We start from the raw sequence: 20,310 nt of genomic DNA, 5'->3' as shown, positions 1-20,310 counted from the left end.
AAGGGGGGACAAATCCAAACAAAATGTCACAGGAAAAATTCCTTTTCCCACTAAAATTTAAATTTAGACTCATGCTCCCTTAGAAGATGGGGCCTGTCTCATCAGATGATCCCCTGTTCAGAAAGGGGCACTAGGAAGGGACACGGCCCCTGAGCTCCTGCTGCACACCAGGCCTTGGGCAGCAAGCTGGGCTGTGTCACCTCAGTTCACCCTCACCCGGGCGTGTGGAGGGCACCCCCACCTCACAAAGGAGGAAACCGAGGCTCAGAGAAGTCGTGACAAGAGGTCCTACAGCTGGGAAACAGCAGCCAGGCGACCTCTGAGTTCCCTCACTCTAGGCCCCAGGGTTTCCGCAGTCTCGGGTGTTGACGCGTCTTCTATCGCACCTGCTGCTGAGAGCTCAGACCCCAGTCCCAGCCTCACACCTGACCCTGCAGACCCAGCACTTAGACCGGAACCTGTTCCCCAGGCCTCCTCACCTGTCTGCCACCAGGTGTCCACCAGCGTGCACCTGCTGTCCCCCACCACCCTGTGAAGCCACTCCCAGGCCTCACAGTTGATGGGCTCTCCCACTGAAACCACACAGAAAAGAAAAAGATGTTAACAGGCTGCAAATAAACCTGAAACCAAAAGGAAGTTTAGTTTTTTTGTTTTTTGTTTTTGTTTTTCTTTGAAAACTGAGTCTCACTCTGTCGCCCCGGATGATCTCGGCTCACTGCAACCTCCACCTCCCAGATTCAAGCGATTCTCCTGCCTCAGCCTCCCGAGTAGCTGGTATTACAGGCACCTGCCACCACACCCGGCTAATTTTTTGTATTTTTAGTAGAGACGGGGTTTCACCATGTTGGCCAGGCTGGTCTCGAACTCCTGACCTCAGATGATCCACCTGCCTTGGCCTCCCAAAGTGCTGGGGTTACAGGTGTGAGCCACTGTGCGCAGCCAAATAAAGAGATTTTTAAGGAGAAAACAGCTCCGTAATTTTTGTTTTGGAAGAACATACAAGGAGATCTGAAAATGCAGTGAGACATACCACATTTATGGTCATCAAAGAAATGCACATGACCATGACATGTTTTTACCATTAGATGATTGATATCAAAAAGCCAGTAAGAATGTGGGGAAAACAGGATTTCACACACACCATTAGGAGGGTAGTTTGGTTCAGCAATTTTGAGGAGCAATCTAGATGTTTCTCTTAACATTTAAAACTCCATACATCCAATATAACTACTTTGAGCAACTGCTTAGGGCAGAATCTACTACAGCTAAACACCTCAAAACATGACCCCTGACGTACACCCCACAGAAATGACTGCAGATGCCACCAGAAGTGGCTATGTAAAGGGTGTCCTCAGCAGCTCTGCTCATGTTAGAAACCACACACATCCCTCAGGTAGGTGGCTAAATAAAACATGGCACACTCCTGCAGAGGAACGCCACATTGCAAAGAAGATGGCGAACCTCCACGACCCACAGCAGCATGGGTGAGTCTGAGGCATGACGCTGAGCAAGGAAGGGGTGCGCTGTGTGATCCCACCCAGCTGAGGTTCAAGTGCAGCCAGATCTGTCCATGGTGATGCAGGCCACACTGTGGTCATGGCTCAGGTAACTCCCGTGACTGGGAGGAGCCATAACGGGGCTTCTGGGGACTAGGAATTTCTGTAGCACTAATACATGTAAACATCTCTCAAGTTGAACACTTAACATCTGTACCCTTTAGTACACATTATATCTCAATAGAAAGGAAGAAGATATGCGTACACCCTAGGATTCTCAGTGTCTACCTTATGACATTTCCACACCAGGCCAGCACTCAGCCAGAACTCACCAGGCTAGACGTGCTGTCACTAAAACACTGAAATACTCTCGTGCTGGTGGTTGCCTCTTGCTCAGGACGACTCACAACCCACAGCCTGTCCCGACAGTGGCCCCCGCGTCCATGCTGCATGATCAGTGCTGGCCACATGGGCAGCTCCGTGTCTTGTGTGTCACACCTGCACTCAGAACATCCACGAGGGGCAGCGAGATGCCCCGCAGTGCTGGTGGACACGCTGGGACACTGCAACAGCCTGCACCCAGCCACAGGGATGTGACCACACAAGCTAGGGCAATCCCCACAGCAGGGCAGATCCATGTGGAAAAATGCTGATTCTACAATCTTAAAAGAAACATTACAGCATAATAGCATGGTGTGGTAACTTTGGTGTTAAAGAAAACATCATTTAACAGAGCTGCATCCACTACATGAACTTAACTGAGGAGACAGGGCCGAAGGCGCAGGAGCAACAATCCCTGGAGCACAGGTCCAGGAAAACTTCAGCTTTTTTTTTTTTTGAGAGAGAGACAAGAATCTTGCTCTGTTGCCTAGACTGGAGTGTAGTGGCACGATCATGGCTCACTGCAACCTCGATCTCCGGGGCTCAAGGATCCTCCCGTCTCAGCCTCCCAAGTAGCCAGGGGACTACAGGCATGTACCACCACGCCCAGCTCCTAAGGACATCAACTTTAAGTACAGTGCTCCAATTTCTTCTTTTCACAAGAGCGTATCCATGTATTACTTATGTAATTGAAAGTTTAAAAAAGCTTTGAGAAATACAAATTTAGGGGGAGTGTCTTGTGTGAGTGCGATTCTGATGACTCAATGGATTAAATGTTGTGAGGGCTGATCCCAGCTGCCTGGAATGGGTCTGGGCTGTGGAATTGCACCAACAGGTGTGCCAGCACAGTGCTGGCCCTGGCCAAGGTGTGGAACACACTGCCTCCAGCACTGCTCCGAGGTGCTGGGAGCCCCAGGTGCAAGACATCACAGGATGCCACGCTGCCTGCCAACACTGTATACCGAGAACAGAACAGTGAGGTGTGTGATTAGCACCTGGCCTCCTGCAGGGCTCTGCGGCTAGAACCAGTTATGCAACGGGAATAGGAATGTGCCTATCAACCAGCTAAATACACAAAACCCAGCTGAGCCTCTGCTGGGGGCTGGCCCCCTGGCTCAGAGGTGTTCCAAGTCTGTGGGACCCCTACGTGAGGCAGAGGTTGCTGGGATACACATACCACTCTAATGCAGCTGCCAGAGCACATCCCTGCCTAAATGCACTTAGGATATTACCCCTTGTCATTGGACCCCGTGAATCTTTCTTCAGGAGACAAATCCCATGAGTATATCTGGAAAACCAAATCTTGCCCTTCAGCCCTGTCCCCACCTAATGCCTAGGGCCCACTCAGGTGGCCCTGCTGACAACACCTAGAGGATCTGGGAGAGTTTCTATGGCCCTGGCCACCCTGCTGTTTGTTCCCAGTCCCCAAGCACTGCATGGCCCAGGTAGTCAGAATCACACAGGCCTCTCAAGCCCAGCTCCAGCATGCCAAGAGAGACCACCCAAACTCACCACTTGTTATGGTTTGAATGTTTGTCCCCTCCAAATCTCACGTTGAAATGTAATTGCCATTGTAACAGTATTAAGAGGTGGAACCTTTATGAGGTGATTATGCCAAGAGGCTTCCACCCTCATGAGTGGGATTGGTGCCATTGTAAAAGGGTGAGTTCAACCTCCTCTTGCTCTCTCTCGCCCTCTCTTTGCCCTTCCACCATGGGACGATGCAGCAAGAAGGCCCTCACCAGATGCCAACACCTTGATGTGGACTTCCCAGCCTCCAGAAATGTGAACCAATAAATTTCTGTTCATGATAAATCACCCAATTTCAGGGTATTCTATTACAGCAGCACAAAGCAAACTAAGATACACCATCTAGAAAGGAGTCCCATACTCTTTCTGAGAGGTGGAGGGGACAGTATGGCAAGGGAAGCAGAGTGAACCAGGACCCTAGGACCTGTTGAGGGTACAGGGTGGGGGCACAGAGCCCATCAATCAGGTGGAGGGCAGAGTGAGTTTTACGGACTCTAGAACCAAGTGCTGGGTTCAACACAGACTGCCCTACTTGCTGAGTGACCTCAGGCAGGTTCTCTGACCTCTCTGTGCCTCCTCTTCCTTCTCTGTAATGTGAAGCAATATCTGCTGTTTGCTCAAAGGACTGATGTGAAGATAAAGGCATTTAATACGTATTTGCTCTTATTAATAGTATTCAAACTCCTCCTGCTTTTTAATCTGGAAAGCTCTTTGAGAAACAGAAGGTTTTTACTGTTAATGGGGAAAACAAGGGAAAAGAGGAGGAGTAGTCATTGGATGCCTGTTATTCCTCAGGAGCTCTCCCCATTAATCATCTCCATGCTACACATTACACTAAGGCTCACATCTGACCCTCTGTGGCATCCTCACCACCCTGTAGGTAGGTCTCATCCCCATCTCACATTTGGGAACAAGTGGTGAGCTCTGCAGGGCACAGCCCCAGCTGCTGTGCCCCTCAGCCTGCGGCCCAGATGCCCACATGGCCTCATGGTCACCCAGCAGTAGTGGAATCACATGTTCACTGGGTGGTACATGCTCCCTTCCCAAGGATGCATGTGGCAGAATGGGACACTCTTCCATGGTCACTGCCCTGCATGCTTCCCTGGTGAAAAGCCACCAAGCAGGTGGCTGACCATGCACGACCACACATGTCAAGGCAGACATGAAATGTGGCAGGGATAGGAGAGAGAACAGCAGTCACCGGCACCCAGTCCCTCCCAGCACCAGCCCGAAGGACAGACACTGCTGATACTGTCGAAACCATGCCACCGTCACGTTTCCAAAATGTTTCCATGTGACTTGGCAATATTCATCAACATTACCAATAGGTCTAAGCTTTGAACTGTCTGCCTGGAAATGTCTACAGTAACAGCAGAGCAAAAGTGCAGGATGGTATCCACTCCACGGACTTGGAGACAATCAAAAGGTCCAACTATGGGGCAGTGTTTAGCAAACTGTAGTTATACTACTATTATTATTATTATTTAGATGACTGAGTCTCACTCTGTCACCAGGCTGGAGTGCAGTGGTGCAATCCTAGTTCACTGCAGCCTGAAACTCCTGGGCTCAAGCAATCCTCCCACCTCAGCCTTTGCCACCACACCCAGCTAAGTTATACAATTAAATCCCATGCAGCCACTAAAGAACTGACTTGGCCCTTAACTTATTGAGTGGTAAGTATTCCTAATGAAGATTAAGCTACAGAAATTGGGCACAGAAACAACGGCACAGAAAATGTCTGGAATGTTGTTCCCCAGACTGGTAACTGCTGCCAGCTCTGGGGAGCGGCTTACAGGTGGGAAGAGGTGCTGGTGCTTTCTACCAGATCCAGTCTAGCATTGCATGAATTCACACACACAAAGCCAGGCAGCTTCATGACTGGAGTCCTGCTGAAGCCCGTATTGGCTCTGAGGGTCTAGGGCAAGCACACCGTCTCCTGCTGCAGGGCAGGCCACTCACCTGACCCCAGGGTCCGCAGGGAGGAGCGATCGTACTTCTTCACCCAGGCATCACCGTATTTCAGCAACAGCCGGACAGCCGTTGGGGCGCCATAGAACTGATTGATCTTCAACCTCTCTACTGTCTCCCAGTACCGTCCTACAGAAAGGCCGAAATTCACTGTCAACAGGAGAGCTGACATGATTTACTTTAAACTCAGAGATCAGCCAAGACTTCCTGAGTGCTGGGCATGTGCAGACGCGCATATGTCCATATAAAAGGGATCCCCCCAACCCCCCACCCCCGCCAGTGAAAGATGGAAAGAAGCCCCATGGGACAGGTCCCCAATGGCCGCTCTCCTCCAAGCACTCCCCAGATCCATGGGCAGCACATTCAGGAACAGTCTTCACCTGGCTTAGGGTGATGGCCTAGTTCAAGGCAATACTACGTGGATTTAATAACCCATGGAGCGTTAACACAGAGCTTTCACTCGGCCACACTTACACGGGCTCTACAGTGGTGACTGGTGCTTCCCCTGGTGACGGTAGAGCTGCCACTGCATGTGTCACAGGCAGCAGGGCCATGTGCCCAGCCTGCACACCTCTGATTCCTGTAAACCCACCACCCACACCATCCTCTCCACATGGGACACCGAGCTTCCAAGGGCTGAAGTGGTGGCCTGAGACAGCACCTGGGCCATGGCCCTTAATCCCTGGTCTTGTCCCTACAACTTCTTCCTTGAGCACACCCAGCCCCCGAAGGCAGGGATGGAGCACTGGGAGGTGATAACACAGTCCATGCACAGTTGTCAGCGCCATGGAATGCTGGGGCAGCAGCCTTTGGGCAGAGCCACCATGATCTGCTTACATTAGAGAAAATATTTGAAGACACTGTGCTGTGTGGGAGGACAATGCCCAAGGGAGCCAGACATCACCTTGACTTCAAAGTGATCTCAATTTAATGGAGATGGTTCTAGGCCGTGCATAACATGGTCTGAGGGATGGCCCTGAAGGCTCAGGGGGCAGGGCTGGGGAAACAGAAGAGGCGGGCAGCTGGCCCTGGCCTCGAGAAAGGGCTGGATCTGGGCAAGCAGCCTAGAGGTGAGAAGGATGCCAAAGCGATGGCCCGAGGCTGGCAGTTTAAGTCAGAGGGCAGGAGTGCAGGAACAGGGGCCTTGAGATGTCCTCCAGCACCAAGTCAGACTCCCTGCCGCTGCCCGTCGGATCTTTCTGAAGACCCAGTGCCTGGCCCCACCAGGCATTTTGACAGCAGGACCTGGAGAGCCACACCCTCACCAGGGCCCAGGCGTCCCCCTTCCATGAACCTCTCCACAAGCCTCAAGCCTCAGGCTGTCTCCCCTGACACCAGCATGGGGTCCCAAACGGGGTTCACCATCCTTACCAGCATCGGGATAAACTGGGGTGCTCTCAAAAAGGACACTGGTGGCACCATTGCAGAGAGGCCCATACACCACGTAGCTGTGTCCTGTAATCCAGCCGATGTCAGCCACACAGCCGAAGATGTCACCTGGCTGGTGGTCAAACACAAGCTGCAGAGACAGGAAAGGAGCATCAGGAGCTTGTCCCCCCACCCCACCATGTTCACACCAGGTCACTAGGAAATGGGCATGCGTACGCTGCAGTCCATAGCTGTGAGAGGCAGCTGGCTCCTCAAATGGCCTCCAGCAGCAGGACAGGTGGGCACACTGCAGAGTCCGTCTAGTTGTATGTTTAACACATGGACACCTTTTTGATTACCTTATGCCACGATTTTTTTAAACCCCTTAAGAACTACAAAAAATAAAAGCAAAAAAGGCCAAGAATGGCATCAAGCATCATCAGCTTTGAGGAGCATGAGAGGACAGACATCCAAATCCCCTTTATTCTTCCACAGCAGCTGAGTGGAGCCTGATCCCATCTCAGGATCTAACTGCCCATGTGCAGGAAACACAGTGGCAGAGGGACAACAGGCACAACCCAGACCAAAGGACACCGGAGAAAAATGGCTGGACATGACAATGGCGAAGTGTAAGGAAATGGGGGAGCATAGGCTTAAAAAGACTTAAAAGACATATCAACAATATTTTAGGCTGGACACGGTGGCTCACACCTGTAATTCCAGCAGTTGGAGAGGCCAAGGTGGGCAGATCACTTGAGGTCAGAAGTTCAAGACCAGCCTGGCCAACATGGCAAAACCCTGTCTCTACTAAAAATACAAAAAAAAATTAGCAGGGTGTGGTGGCAGGTGCCTGTAATCCCAGCTATTCAGAAAGCTGAGACAGGAGAGTCACTTGAACCCAGGAGGCAAAGGTTGCAGTGATCTGAGATCACACCACTGCCCTCTATCCTGGACAACAGAGTGAGACTCCATGAAAAAAACAAAACGAAACAAAACAAAATCAATATTTTAATTGGCAACAGTAAGCTACAGTGCCCATGGATGCTCATATGGATCACAAAATTATCACAATAAACACACAGGGCAGGGGCACAAGACGCATCAGGACATGCTGGATGGGGCTGTGGCCACATGGGCCTGGAAGGGGCTTCTGAGAAACCAGCGGCCTTCCACTTCTTGATCAAAGTGGCATTTGCCTTATAATAATTCATTAAGCTACACATTTAATTTGGGCGGTTTTCTGTATCTGTTCTAAAAAGAGTTTTTAAAAATCTTTGGGCAAGTGGCCCTTAGTGTCCTGCTGCCATGTTACATGGTCAGATTATCTGGGAGTTTCCAGACAGTGCAGTGGGGGCTTGAGGCAGCCAGGGCCCTGAGGAGCTGTAGGGTGGGAGGATTCAAGGGGCCCTGCCCCGAATAGGCCAAGAAGAAACACTGACCTCTCACACCTACAGGCCTCGCTCTGCAGCCAGGAGGATTTCCAGCCCTGCCCCTGCCTGGAGCCCTGCCAAGGGCCCAGCACCGCCCACACAGTCCTGTACCTTGTGGGTCAGGGCAGCATACAGCAGGTAGCCTGCCTGGGTATGGACGATGCCCTTGGGCATTCCGGTGCTCCCTGAGGTGTACAGCATGAAGAGCATGTCCTCACTGCCCATGCTCTCTGGGGCGCACACAGGGTCCTCCTTGGCCATTTCCTGGCAGCGAGAAGAAACAAAGAGCCCACCGAGGGCACTCAGCCTCTCTGAGAGAGCACTCCCCTCTGCAGCAGGACTCCACACATGGGATTCAGAATTCACCTGCTCTGACCTGTCCAAGTTCAACTCCAAATGTGGAAAGGACACAAAACAAAAGGGTGGGTGCAAGCATTTGTGTTACAGTAAGTGTTCCAACATGCTTGTCGTATCGGAGTTTTATCTTCCCAGTCAGGACTCAAGCTCACCAAAGACCACAGAGGAACCCTGGGCACCTCTAGGGAACCCAAATTGAGAACCGCAACCCGAGAAGCCTCAGGGCCAGCTAACTTGATATGACCTCTCCTCAAACTGTGCAAAGCGAGGTAACCCACCTGCTCCAGCGGGACGTCCAGATCCCCCATGTGGACCTTGCTGTCTGTCCTGTGAGCCACCAGGACATGCTGCACGGTGGGGCAGTGCTTCACAGCCTCATCCACTATTTTCTTCAGCTCCACCACGCGCCCACCCCGGAGTCCTTGGTTGAAGGTGATAACCACCTTGCACTTGGCTAACAGAGACAACACAGACATTTCTGATCAGTCTCCTCCCGACTTGAACCCTCATAGCTCTGACTCACATAGGACATCCCGGCCTAGGAGTGTGAGAAACTCAATCCAATATTGAGTAAAAGACTCAGTGGAAAAAGTGAGGGGCTGCCTGCTCTCTAGCCTTTGTGTGCCATGAAGAAGCACCAGGCCTTTGTCCAGTTCTGAGGCTAAGGGGAAGGAACCAGAGATAAATTACTTTGAAGCTCAACTCTTCCTCCTTGAGTCAGCAGCATAAAGACAATTTCCCAACAAGACTTCCACCTTTCTCTCCTGTCTGCCCAGGAGCAAACCCCAGGAAAGGGGCCACCATGCCACCTGCAGCAATCAAGGTGACAGAGAAACACCAAGAGGCAGAGACCAAGAAAGCTGGACAACCAGAGGCCAAGCCCGAAGGTGTCCCATGTGGCCAGGCCCTGTCTAGAGTGACTTGTGTGGGCCAAGAGCCTTCACTGTCCAGAGATCAGGAACTACACCCCAGTGGATGACTGGGAGCTGCCTGCCCTCCTCACCTTCAGGAGAAGGCCCTCCTGATCCCACACCTGCTCTTCAATGACCAATGGTGCTCAGCCAGGCCCAGGGGGAAGCCAGGAGGACCCTAGCTTCCATGGCTAACCTAGGGGGAGGCCCAGAGCAGGGAAGAGGGGTGCACGCACAATGGGCCTCAAGACCCCAGGAAAAGGAGGTGTCCTCCATGCTGTGCCCCATTGCGGGATGACCCAGAGGGATCACAGCCACAGGGGGTTACTATACGGCCCCTCAGGAAGAGCCTGGGACAAATGCCCAGCTGTGACTCTGACTGGCAGGGCCTCACCCACATCCCTTAGGCCTTTCAGTCATTCCACACCAAAGTCCTCTTGCAGAGCTATGGGCAGAAGTGCTGGGGAACCCTCAACCAATGGCTCTCCATAGTTGGGGTACAAATCCTGCAACTCCCTGCCCTTTGCGTGGAGCCATTTGAGGCAGGTATGCCACATTCCCGTCCAAAGCCACCACTGCCCTACCACACTTCCAAGATAGACTCTGGTCTCAATGTCCCCTCTGGAAGAGTCCTACCTAAATAAATCTGAAAGCACTTTTGCACAACATGCCCACCCTTTCACCTCCTAAGAGCCCTGGAGATGTCATGGCCATGAGGGTTCCCTGAGAATTTTCCAGCACACACAGGGCCATCCAGGGGTCAGAGAGATACCCTAGACCTGCCCAGATGCAGCCACCCCTGCATCTGGCACCAAGAGCCGTGGCTACACACACTCTTTGCCCTTCAAGCCTCAGCGATAGCTCACCTGGGGAAACCAAGTCAGTTGGGTGGAGCCTATCAGAGACTTTCCAGACCTGCATCCCCAAGCAGGGGTTGGTCCAGGTGAGCCCCTATGGGCAAGGAAGGGAGATGGACCAGCAGGAAGGAATGAACCTTTCTCAAGGGGATGGGAGGCAAAGAAAGCTCATGGGAGGCAGGATCTCTCACGAAACAATGACCCCAGCCCATGCAACATGTTGAAGTCACACTACACAGCAGGCAGTTCCTTTCCCGCCTCCCGAGGCACACACCTCACTCCTGACTCGCACCTGTCCACGGCCTCCCTGCCCAATAGGCTCTCCAGGAGAGGCCTCTAGGAGGTACCCAGGAGCTTCCGAGCACCATGAGCATGTCTGGCCCACTGGCGCCCTCCAAGGCTGGGCCACAGCACGGGTGCTGGCAGGAACCACGTGCCACTCTGGGAGGATTCGATTTTCCCTCCCTGGTTTTGAGCAGGCACCAGCATCAGCGTTCATTTTCTGCTGCTTCCTTAACAAATGACCACAAACTTAGTAGCTCAAAACACTCATTTTTAGCTCACAGTTCTGTCGTCTGGACAGGCTTGGCAGGGTTCTCTGCTTACAGTCTCACAAGGCCAAAGTCAAGGACAGGGCTGGCTCCTATGTGGTGGCTCTGGGGGAGCATCCACCTCCAGGCCATTTCAGTGGTTGGCAGATCTCAGTTCCACACAACTGTGGGATTAAGGTCGCCCTTTCCTTGCCGACTGTCAGCCAGGGGTCATTCTCAGCGGCAACAGCCACCACCTGCCCTGGTTCGTGGCCCTGTTTATCTTCAAAGCCAACAACGGAGGGTAAAGTTGCTTTGAATCTCTCTGACCTCCCCTTCTGCTTCACTTCCTCTGCCTCTAGTTGGAGCAAGTTCTGTGAATTAAAGGCTGTGGGATTAGATGTAGACCACCTGGATATCCTATTGCCTTATTCATATGTGCAAAGTCCTTTCACCATGCAAGTGACATAGCACAGCTTCTGGGGGATTACAGTGTGGCCATCTGAGTGGGTCATTATTCTACCCCCATAGTCTCTCTCAAAGCCATTCTCCTGACCTCTACCCTCCCCTGCAACACTCTCCACTCCTCAAGCAGCCAGAAGCAAGAGGGAAGACAAATAAAGAGGGATGGTCCAAGCCTGGAAGCCAGGCCAGGGGACTGAACTCTGGGACTGCGCCTGCTGACTGAGGTGGCTGCCCAGACATGTGAGAGCCTGGCGGTCAGACTCACAATATGCACCCACCTCTCAGTGGCCAACTGAAGATGGCTCTACCTTCTTTCACCTGCTCTTATAGAGAAGCAGGATCCAGGTCTCCTCCCCTTGAATCTGGAATGGCCACGGACTGGTTTGGCCAATCTAGTAAGGCAAGAGTGATGCCAGGCCTGTGCCAGCCTGGCCTGTAGGACACTGGCAGTTGCTATTTCCTTCCTCTTGGAGCCATGTGCTGCCATGTGACAAGCCTGACTGCTGAAGCTGCAAGGCTATAAGGAAGCCCAAGTCAGCCACGTGGAGAGGCCACATGGAGAGAAAGACAGCCCCGCCAGTCCCCAACCCTTCAAGTCAACCTGACTAATGTCCCAGATGTCATGGAGCAGAAAACAGCCATTCCCCTGTCCCCATCTGATTCCTGTCCCACAGACCCATGAAATAGAATACTAAAACTTATTGTTTTCAGTTGTATTAAGCACTAAGTTTGGGAGTAGTTTGTGACACAGCAATAGAAAACCAAAACAGCCCCTCATTGACCCAAGAGGACACAGATACCCATCTCGACAGAATCTTGTCCCCAGGAACCTGGCACCTGCAGAGCTGCACAAAAAGGCTGAAGGATATCAGGGCAGAGTCCTCTTCAGGACAGAGTCCTGGCCCCTGCCCTCGCATGCTTAGTTGTTTAGGAATACTGAGGTTCTGGGAGCTGCCCCAGCAACCAGCTACTAAATCCCCACATGCTGAAGTCACCAACAGTCAACTGCTATTGCTTGTTTCAAACAATCTTAACAGAAGCACTGGGTGACCATGGCCACACCAGCAAGAGAGGAAAGGGGCAGCTTAGCATAATGCCGAAAGCATCAACTGTGGCAGCAGAATGTCTGTGTTCAACTCCTGGCTCTGTCACTTACTAGGTATGTGACCTTAGGTAAGTCACTTAAACTCTCTGCGTCTCAGTTTACCCATCTTCTTCCCTTTCTAAAGACCAGAACCAGATGACTTCACTGGTGAATTCTATGAAATATTTAAAGAATTAGCACCAATCCTTCTCAAACTCTTCCAAAAAATTGAAGAGAAGGAGATACTTTCAAATTCATTTTATGAGGCCTGCATTACCCTGATACTAAAGCCAGACAAAGATTACTACAAAAAAGAAAACTATAGACAAATATCTCATATAAACAATGATGCAAAACTCTTCCACAAAATGCTAGCAAACTGTATCCGGCAGTATATTAACAGAATACACCATGACCAATCAGGACTTACCCTAGGAAAGGAAGGGTGGTTCAACATGCAACAATCAATCACTGTAATACATCACACTACTACAATGAAGGAAAAAACACATCTCAATTGACGCAGAACAAGCATTTGACAAAATCCAATACCATTTGATGATCAAACACTTAAAACTAGGAATAGAAGGGAACTTAATTGGTAAAGAGCATCTGAAAACTCACAGCTAACATCATATTAATGGTAAAAGACTGAAGCCTTCCCCCTAAGATCAGGAACAAAACAAGGATGCCCACTTTTTACCACTGCAATTCAACATTGTAAACGAAGTTGTTGCCAGAGTGATCAGGCAAAAAAAAAAAAAAAGAAAGAAAGAAAGAAATAAAAGACATCCAAATTGGAAAAGAAGTAAAACTATCTCTATTCACAGATGACATGATCTAATATGTATAAATCCTAATGAATCCACAAAAAAACTATTTATTAGAGCTAATAAATCATTAAATTTGCAAGATACAAGATCACTATGCAAAAATGAGCTGTATCTCTATATATTAGCAATGAAAAATCTGTAAAGGAAATTAGGAAAACAATTCCATTTATAAAAATTCATAAAAGAGTAAAATACTTAGGAATAAATTTAGCCTAGGATATGCAAGACTTGTACACTGAATACTACAAAATATAGCTGAAAGAAATTTTAAAATACCTAAATGAATGGAAAGATATCCCATGTTTGTGGATTAATATTGTCAATATGGGAATACCTTCCAATTTTTCTACAGATTGAATGCAATCAAAATCCCAACATCTTTTTTTGCAGAAATGGAAAAGCTAATCCTAAAATTTCTATGAAAATACAAGAAACTCAGAAGAGCCGAAACAATCTTGAAAAAAGAAGAACAAAGTTGGGAGACTCACACTTCCTGTTTTCAAAACTTACAAAGCTACAGGGTCAAAAAAGTTTGATACTGAGATAACAATAGATACATAGGTAATCATATGGATAAATGGAATAAGATAGAGAGCCCAGAAATTATCCCTCACACATATGGTCAAATAATTGTTGAAAATAATTTGACCATATGTGTGGAATAATTTGACCATATGTGTGGAAAATAATTTTCAACAAGAGTACCAAGTCCATTTAACAGGGAAAAGAACAGCCTCTTCAACAATGGCGCTGGGACCACTGGATAGCCATAGGACAAAGAATGAAACTGGACCCTTACCTCACACCCTGTACAAAAATCAACTCAAAATTAAAGATCTACATGTAAAAAGGTAAAACTTAAACTCTTTGAAGAAAATATACGAACAGGGAGGCTGAGGTGGGCGGATCACGAGGTCAAGAGATCGAGACCATCCTGGTCAACATGGTGAAACCTGTTTCTACTAAAACTACAAAAATTAGCTGGGTGCAGTGGCACGTGCCTGTAATCCCAGCTACTTGGGAGGCTGAGGCAGGAGAATCACTTGAACCTAGGAGGCGGAGGTTGCAGTGAGCTGAGATCATGCCACTGCACTCCAACCTGGCGACAGAGCAAGAATCCATCTCAAAAAAAAAAAAAAAAGAAAGAAAGAAAAAAAAAGAAAACATAGGAAAAAAATCTTCACAGCATTAGATTTGGCAATGTTTTCTCAAATAATACAGCAAAGACACAAGCGACAAAATAAAAAATAGATAAATTAGACTTCATTAAAATTTAAAACTTTTATACACCAAAGTTTACTATTGAGAAAGTGAAAAGACAACCCACAGAATGGGAGAATATTTGCAAATCATATATCTGATAAAGGTCTAATATTCAGAATATATAAGTAACTTACATACTCAACAATAAAAAGATAAACAAGCAATTAAAATATGGGCAAACAGCTTAAGTATGCTTTTTCCAATGAAAACATACAAATGGCAACAAGTACATAAAAGATGTTCAATATTATTAGTCATTAGGGAAATGCAAATCAAAACGACAATGAGATACCACTTCATTCTTACTATGATGGCTATTATTTTTTAAAGTGAAAAACAACAAGATGCAGAGAAACTGGAGCCCGCATACACTATTAGTGGAAATGTAAAATGGTGCATCTCCTTAGCAAAACAGTTTTACAGTTCTTTGATAAGTTAAACATGGAATTACCACATGAGTCAGCAAGCCCACTCATAGGTATATACCCCCAAAATTAAAAACAGGTGTTCCTATACATGAACATTCATAACAGCTCTACTCACAATAGCCAAAAAATGGAAACAACCCAAATGGCCATCAATTAATGAATGCATATTATTCACCTATTGAAAATATGAAATACCGATACATGCCACAACATGGATGAATGGAGAATGTCTGCTTAATGGGTGTAAAGTGTACATTTTGAGTGATGAGAAACTTCAGGTACTAGATACTGATGATGACTGCATAACACTGTGAATGTGCTTAATGTGACTGAATTGTACACTTTAAGATGGTTACAACAGTAATTTTAGGGGAGGGGGATAATAATAGTACTATTGCATAAAATACTTATGAAGACTAAGTAAATTAAAGGACATAACCTTTGCAGAGTGCTTAGAACAGTGCCTGGTACACAGTTGGTATTACAGAGTTCTAGAGAGAGGAAGAAAAAGAGAAAGAGGTGGCAGCCTCACCCTTGAACGTGGGGGAAGAAACTGAAAGGAAGCAGAAGGGCTTCCCAGCCTTTTATACAGAGGGAGGTCAACAGGAGTCTGAGAACTCTACCCATTAGTTCTATTTTCTATGAGACACAAGAATTCTCAATGGCCCCTAGAACCTGGCACCTGCCTTGCGAAGCCAGCTCAGGGGACTTCCTCTAGGAGACAGCAAGGAGCAGAGATCAGACTGCATGGACATAGGGCCACCATCCAGACACTCAGTCCTTTGACAACAGGAAAACAAGGAAGTTATTGTTCTGCACAGTGTCCAAAACACACTGACCCACATGCAGACAGAAAGACCCCCTTCACCTGACTCCAGATCCCCAAAAATCGTCCACCCCTTCGCTCCTCAGGATAGAAGCCTTCCAGTTGTTGACCTGCGGGACCTTCCCTGTGCATCTCCAGCCTCATCCCACCTCCACACTTCCCTCCTGCTGCACTACACCGGCCTCCACTAGGCCCTCATGCTGCGCTCCTCCTCCACTTGGCCTCTGCCTCTGCTGTTCCTCCAGCTGGAACTCTCCCTTTTTCACCTGGCTAAATCCAATGCACTCAGCTCTCAGCCCACAGAACAAATTCTCATTCGGCCATGTGCCTGTCCCTAGTACGGTCTGTCATTTGTCTGTGAAACATTTTATTAATGTCTGCACTCTGATGGTCTCTACACCGATTGCCAGGCCCCCAGGAACAAGGATCAGGGAACTCCAGGGTTCCTCCCTCCCCATGCCCATCTCCTCACCATCATTGATCCTCCCAGCCAAGGACTCCGCACTGAAGCCAGCAAAGATGACTGTGTGGACAGCTCCGATCCTGGCACAGGCCAGCATTGCTGCCACAGCCAATGGGGACACGGGCATGTAGATGGCAACACGGTCCCCACGGTGGACTCCATGCGTCTTCAGTGTGTTGGCCAGGCGGCACGTGGTCTCCAGCAGTTCCCTGCAGCACAGGGAAGAGAAAGCCATCAGAGATGGAAGAGGGCCAAAACGCAGAGCAGTCTGGGGGTGGAGCAATACTGCAAATTTTATGTCATATACACCCAGCCCAGTGCCAGGATAACAGGCACTTGAATACTTGATGCATGGAAAGTACTTTTCCAGAAAAAGAAAAGTTTTTGACATTTGTAGATTGCTATTGGCAGAGATTCACTGCCACATTGCTAGGGTGACAAGGCTATCCTTAAGTCCACTTATGGCAGGGTTTTGTTAGGGGAACAGGAGCGTAGGGGAGCCATGGTGACAACATTTTAAAATCAATTCCATCTTAAAACTAGCAAGGCACATTCCTTGCCAGTCATGACCCACAGTCATAAGATGTTTACAGCTGAGGAAGCAGCTTAATACCTGCAAAGACAAACTTGCAACAACAGAATGTCCAGATGCCCCAATATTGCATAACATATGCTTTTAAGATGATTATAGGCATGCTTTGATGTACTTATGCACTAAAATGCCAAGGATAGCTTTATTTCAATCAACAGAGTAATAAATGTCACTTTGTCAGCCTACCCGCAGGGAGACATAGCTTAGCTTTTACATAGATAAGACTCCTATATAAGAAAAAAACAAAACAGAGGCATTCCTCCTCTTGCTGAGGACGCCCTACTATGTAACTGAGAGGCTTTCGGTAAACTGTCTCTTTTCACTGCGCTCTGCCACTCGCCTTGGATTCCTTCCTGGCAAGATCCAAGAACCCTCTCCTGGGATCTGGATGGGGACCCCTTTTTCCAGCAGCAGCTTCTCAGGGACCACAAGTGTCTGAGGCATAGATCACCACGGTTCCAAAACTTCTGAAAATGTTTGCCTCCAAAAGAAAGACTGATCTCATAAGACATTTAGTCAAGAAATGACAGGTCCCAGATTTCTGAATCAACGCAGTCGAGGGGCACCAAACAACGCTCTCAGGGAGCAGGCCCCCAAGCCCAGATAGGGCGGACCCCAGCTCTGCAAAGCCACAGTGAGTCGGGAGTGAAGGCCGCACGCAGGACAGCCACATCTCCCTGCAGCCCCGAGACAGCACTGGCGGGTAGAGCAAGCACCCTGCTTTCTCCCCAAGCTAGGGGACCATGGACAAGGGGAAGGGAAAGCACTGGGCACAAGGTGGGTGAGCAGCATCCCCGCCCAGCCCCCATGTCGTCCACCACGTCGCCTATGTCTATGAAGTGCGCGTGCCCTTCTTCTCTGGCCACGCTGGAGCCTATCACCAGGTTCACCCGCCAATCAGGGTGCAGCATCTCTCTGGGCAAGCTGATTGGCTCAGGGCTGACACGTGACCCAACCTGGTCCAGTCAGAGTCAACCATACTCAACTCCGGGAAAACTGGGAGCAGGCGAGAGCCGCCAACTTGCCGGTCATGCAGCGGGAAGTGGAGGAAGTGGAAGCGATCCCGAGGTTGTCTTTCCTTTCGGCGCCTCTTCCCTCTGAATCTGGACCTGGCAATTGCATTAACCATTTTCCCACTCTTGCTGTACTGACTTTAATTAGTTATTTGCAATAAAAAGAGCTAACACAGAAGCAAGAATGAGGGGAAGCCAAGGCCCTTTCTCTCTGGGCGGGGCATGCCACCAGCCCGCGACCCCTGCCCTCTGCAGGGGCCCAGAAAGCAGACCCTCCTCGGGCTCGCAAGGCCCCTTGCAGCGTATTTGCATAGCTCTCCTCTGTTCAAAGGGTAGTCAAGGAAAGGGCTCCCGAGAACAGTGAAGCTCAACGAGGCCACCCAGAAAACCACAGCAGAATGAAAATGAGCTGTCCGCATCACAGGCAGGGGCTCAAGGAGGCCTTTGTTTCTTCCCAAGGCCATCTGCAGAGGGGACCACATGAGAACCAGATCGCAAGGCCAGCCCGCAGTTCTCCCCGCAGCCAGCACGCCTGCCCAGCCTGGCTCCAGCGGCCTCTTCTGTGGGATTTCATCGTTTTCCGTTCAGGCTTTCAGAAGGAGGACAAAGGCGCCTTTCAGTGGCGTGCCACCCACCCCTTGCCAAGGTTTATGATAAAAGACAGAACACTCCCCCGGAAAACCCCCAGCACCAAGCTCTACAGAATCTAGGGCTCAGAAACACTCCTGCTACTCCAGGGAGGAGGCTGGGGTGGCCTGTGACCGGCTGAAGAGGGAGCCGTGGTCAATAGCAGGGAAGAGTCACTCAACATCTTCGGCCAGATTCCGTTTTCATAGCTCTGAGAGCTTAAGCCTCGCTGCTACGAGAGATGAAGGCTTGAATGTACGCTCACCAGTAAATGGCGATGAAATTCAGTCCCTGTTCTGCAGACGGAGGGCAGCAATCTGAAGCCAAGAAATGACACTGGACTGTCCCTACACAAAGGCCTGGGGTAGCTTTCTGTAGTAGCGCCTAGGCATGGGAGCTTATCTTTCTGAGCTCCCATGTGACCATCTGAGAAACAGCAAGCACCCTCCACCTTGTACAGCTGTCACAAGTATTAATAAAAAGCAAGACTGACTTGGAACTCTGCCAAACATTCAGTAGCTATCGTCTTTCCCATCAGATGGAAACTCGAAGAAATCTTTGTTTGAAATCGTTTTCTAAAATGGCAAAAATCAGCTAACTCACTTCAGTGAATGCCTGAGATGTTAAAAATCCCATTCTAGGCACCTTGGGAGTGAGTGGGGTGTTTGCATTGGAGAAAGGAATTGACAGGGAGAGTGTCCTCCAGGGGCACAGCTCCGATGAGGAAATGACGGCACATTTGAAGGTGTGCAGGGCGCTGAGCAGCTCAGCTTGGTGGTACAGCCACTGCGGGTGGCAGGGAAGGGCAGCAGGGAGTCCTTTCTAGATAGATTGGCTGTTGGGAGGAGGACTGGGGCAGAAAGAAGAGTGGATTTTCCCTATAGGGGCAGAAGTCACCCAGTCATTGGAGCTGGACAGCTAAACGACAGCCTCCAGGGAGGGTCTAGAGACCAGGTTTCCTTGGAAGACTGAGGGGCCTCAACATGGGCCCAAGAGCTGAAGCAGGGTCTGGTGAGTCTCACATTCTTGCTGCTGAGTCCAGAAGAGGGTTTCTGATGAAGGATTTGATCCAGGTAAATCTCAGAGCTCTCTCCCCTCCTATTTTCTCTGCCAAGGTCATAAACCTTGAAGTGGAAAGGATCCTTGGACGTCAGGCGGTGCAGCCTCCTTGGGGTTCTGAAATCTGGCAGCCACATTCTGGCCTACAGCAGCCCAGCCTCTGCTTAAACATCATACTGCCAGAGCTCACCTCATGGGGCCACCTCTCTGTCACTTTAATAGGGAAACAGTCTACCAAAAATTGGACCAAGATTTACAGCTCTTCAAACTCCACCCCTTAGTCCTACCTCCGACCTTTAAAGCTTCCCAGAATAAATCTAATTTCTCAATGACAGCCCTTCAAATTCCTGAATACTCCCCGCCCCTCGTCCTCTTGGAAGCTTTTCCTCCCCCAGGTTCTCTGGTCCAGCCCTCCATAATGGCACTCAATCTCAGTAGACACCCCCAGACTTCCAAATGGATCCCCACATTCTCATGGTGCCTGCCCAGAGCTGAATGTGGGTACCCAGACCCTTGACCTCAATTCTATATTTAACCATGTTTTCTTTTTTTTTTTTTTTTTTTTTTTTTTTTTGAGGTGGAGTTTCGCTCTTGTTGCCCAGGCTGGAGTGCAATGGCGCAATCTCGGCTCACCGCAACCTCCACCTCCCAGGTTCAGCCTCCCGAGTAGTTGGGATTACAGGCATGCACCACCATGCCCAGCTAATTTTGTATTTTTAGTAGAGACAGGGTTTCTCCATGTTGGTCAGGCTGGTCTTGAACTCCCGACCTCAGGTGATCAACCCACCTCGGCCTCCCAAAGTGCTGGGATTACAGGCATGAGCCACCA

General features: G+C 49.4%; 1 protein-coding gene across 5 annotated transcripts in view; it reads right to left on the bottom strand.

Annotated features, from left to right (window-relative positions):
- The window catches only part of ACSS1 (acyl-CoA synthetase short chain family member 1), a 55,049-nt gene that overhangs the window by 8,472 nt on the left and 26,267 nt on the right, over window positions 1-20,310 (bottom strand). For 4 of the 5 annotated variants that reach the window (XM_055265662.2, XM_063633454.1, XM_055265660.2 and 1 more), the window contains exons 3-8: window positions 16,200-16,399; window positions 8,809-8,984; window positions 8,285-8,437; window positions 6,747-6,894; window positions 5,367-5,504; window positions 480-572 (exon numbers count right to left, since the gene is read on the bottom strand). In XM_055265662.2, coding sequence (XP_055121637.2) covers window positions 480-572; window positions 5,367-5,504; window positions 6,747-6,894; window positions 8,285-8,437; window positions 8,809-8,984; window positions 16,200-16,399 — 908 coding nt within the window. Of the gene's footprint in view, window positions 1-479; window positions 573-5,366; window positions 5,505-6,746; window positions 6,895-8,284; window positions 8,438-8,808; window positions 8,985-16,199; window positions 16,400-17,807; window positions 18,147-20,310 lie in introns of those variants that run through there. The other variant, XM_055265661.2, reaches the window with a different exon arrangement.

This window comes from Symphalangus syndactylus, chromosome 24 (assembly GCF_028878055.3).
Source record: "Symphalangus syndactylus isolate Jambi chromosome 24, NHGRI_mSymSyn1-v2.1_pri, whole genome shotgun sequence".
NCBI classification, from domain to species: domain Eukaryota; kingdom Metazoa; phylum Chordata; class Mammalia; order Primates; family Hylobatidae; genus Symphalangus; species Symphalangus syndactylus.
The sequence above is the reverse complement of the archived record's forward strand: the minus strand, read 5'-3'. Positions and strand labels throughout refer to the sequence as shown.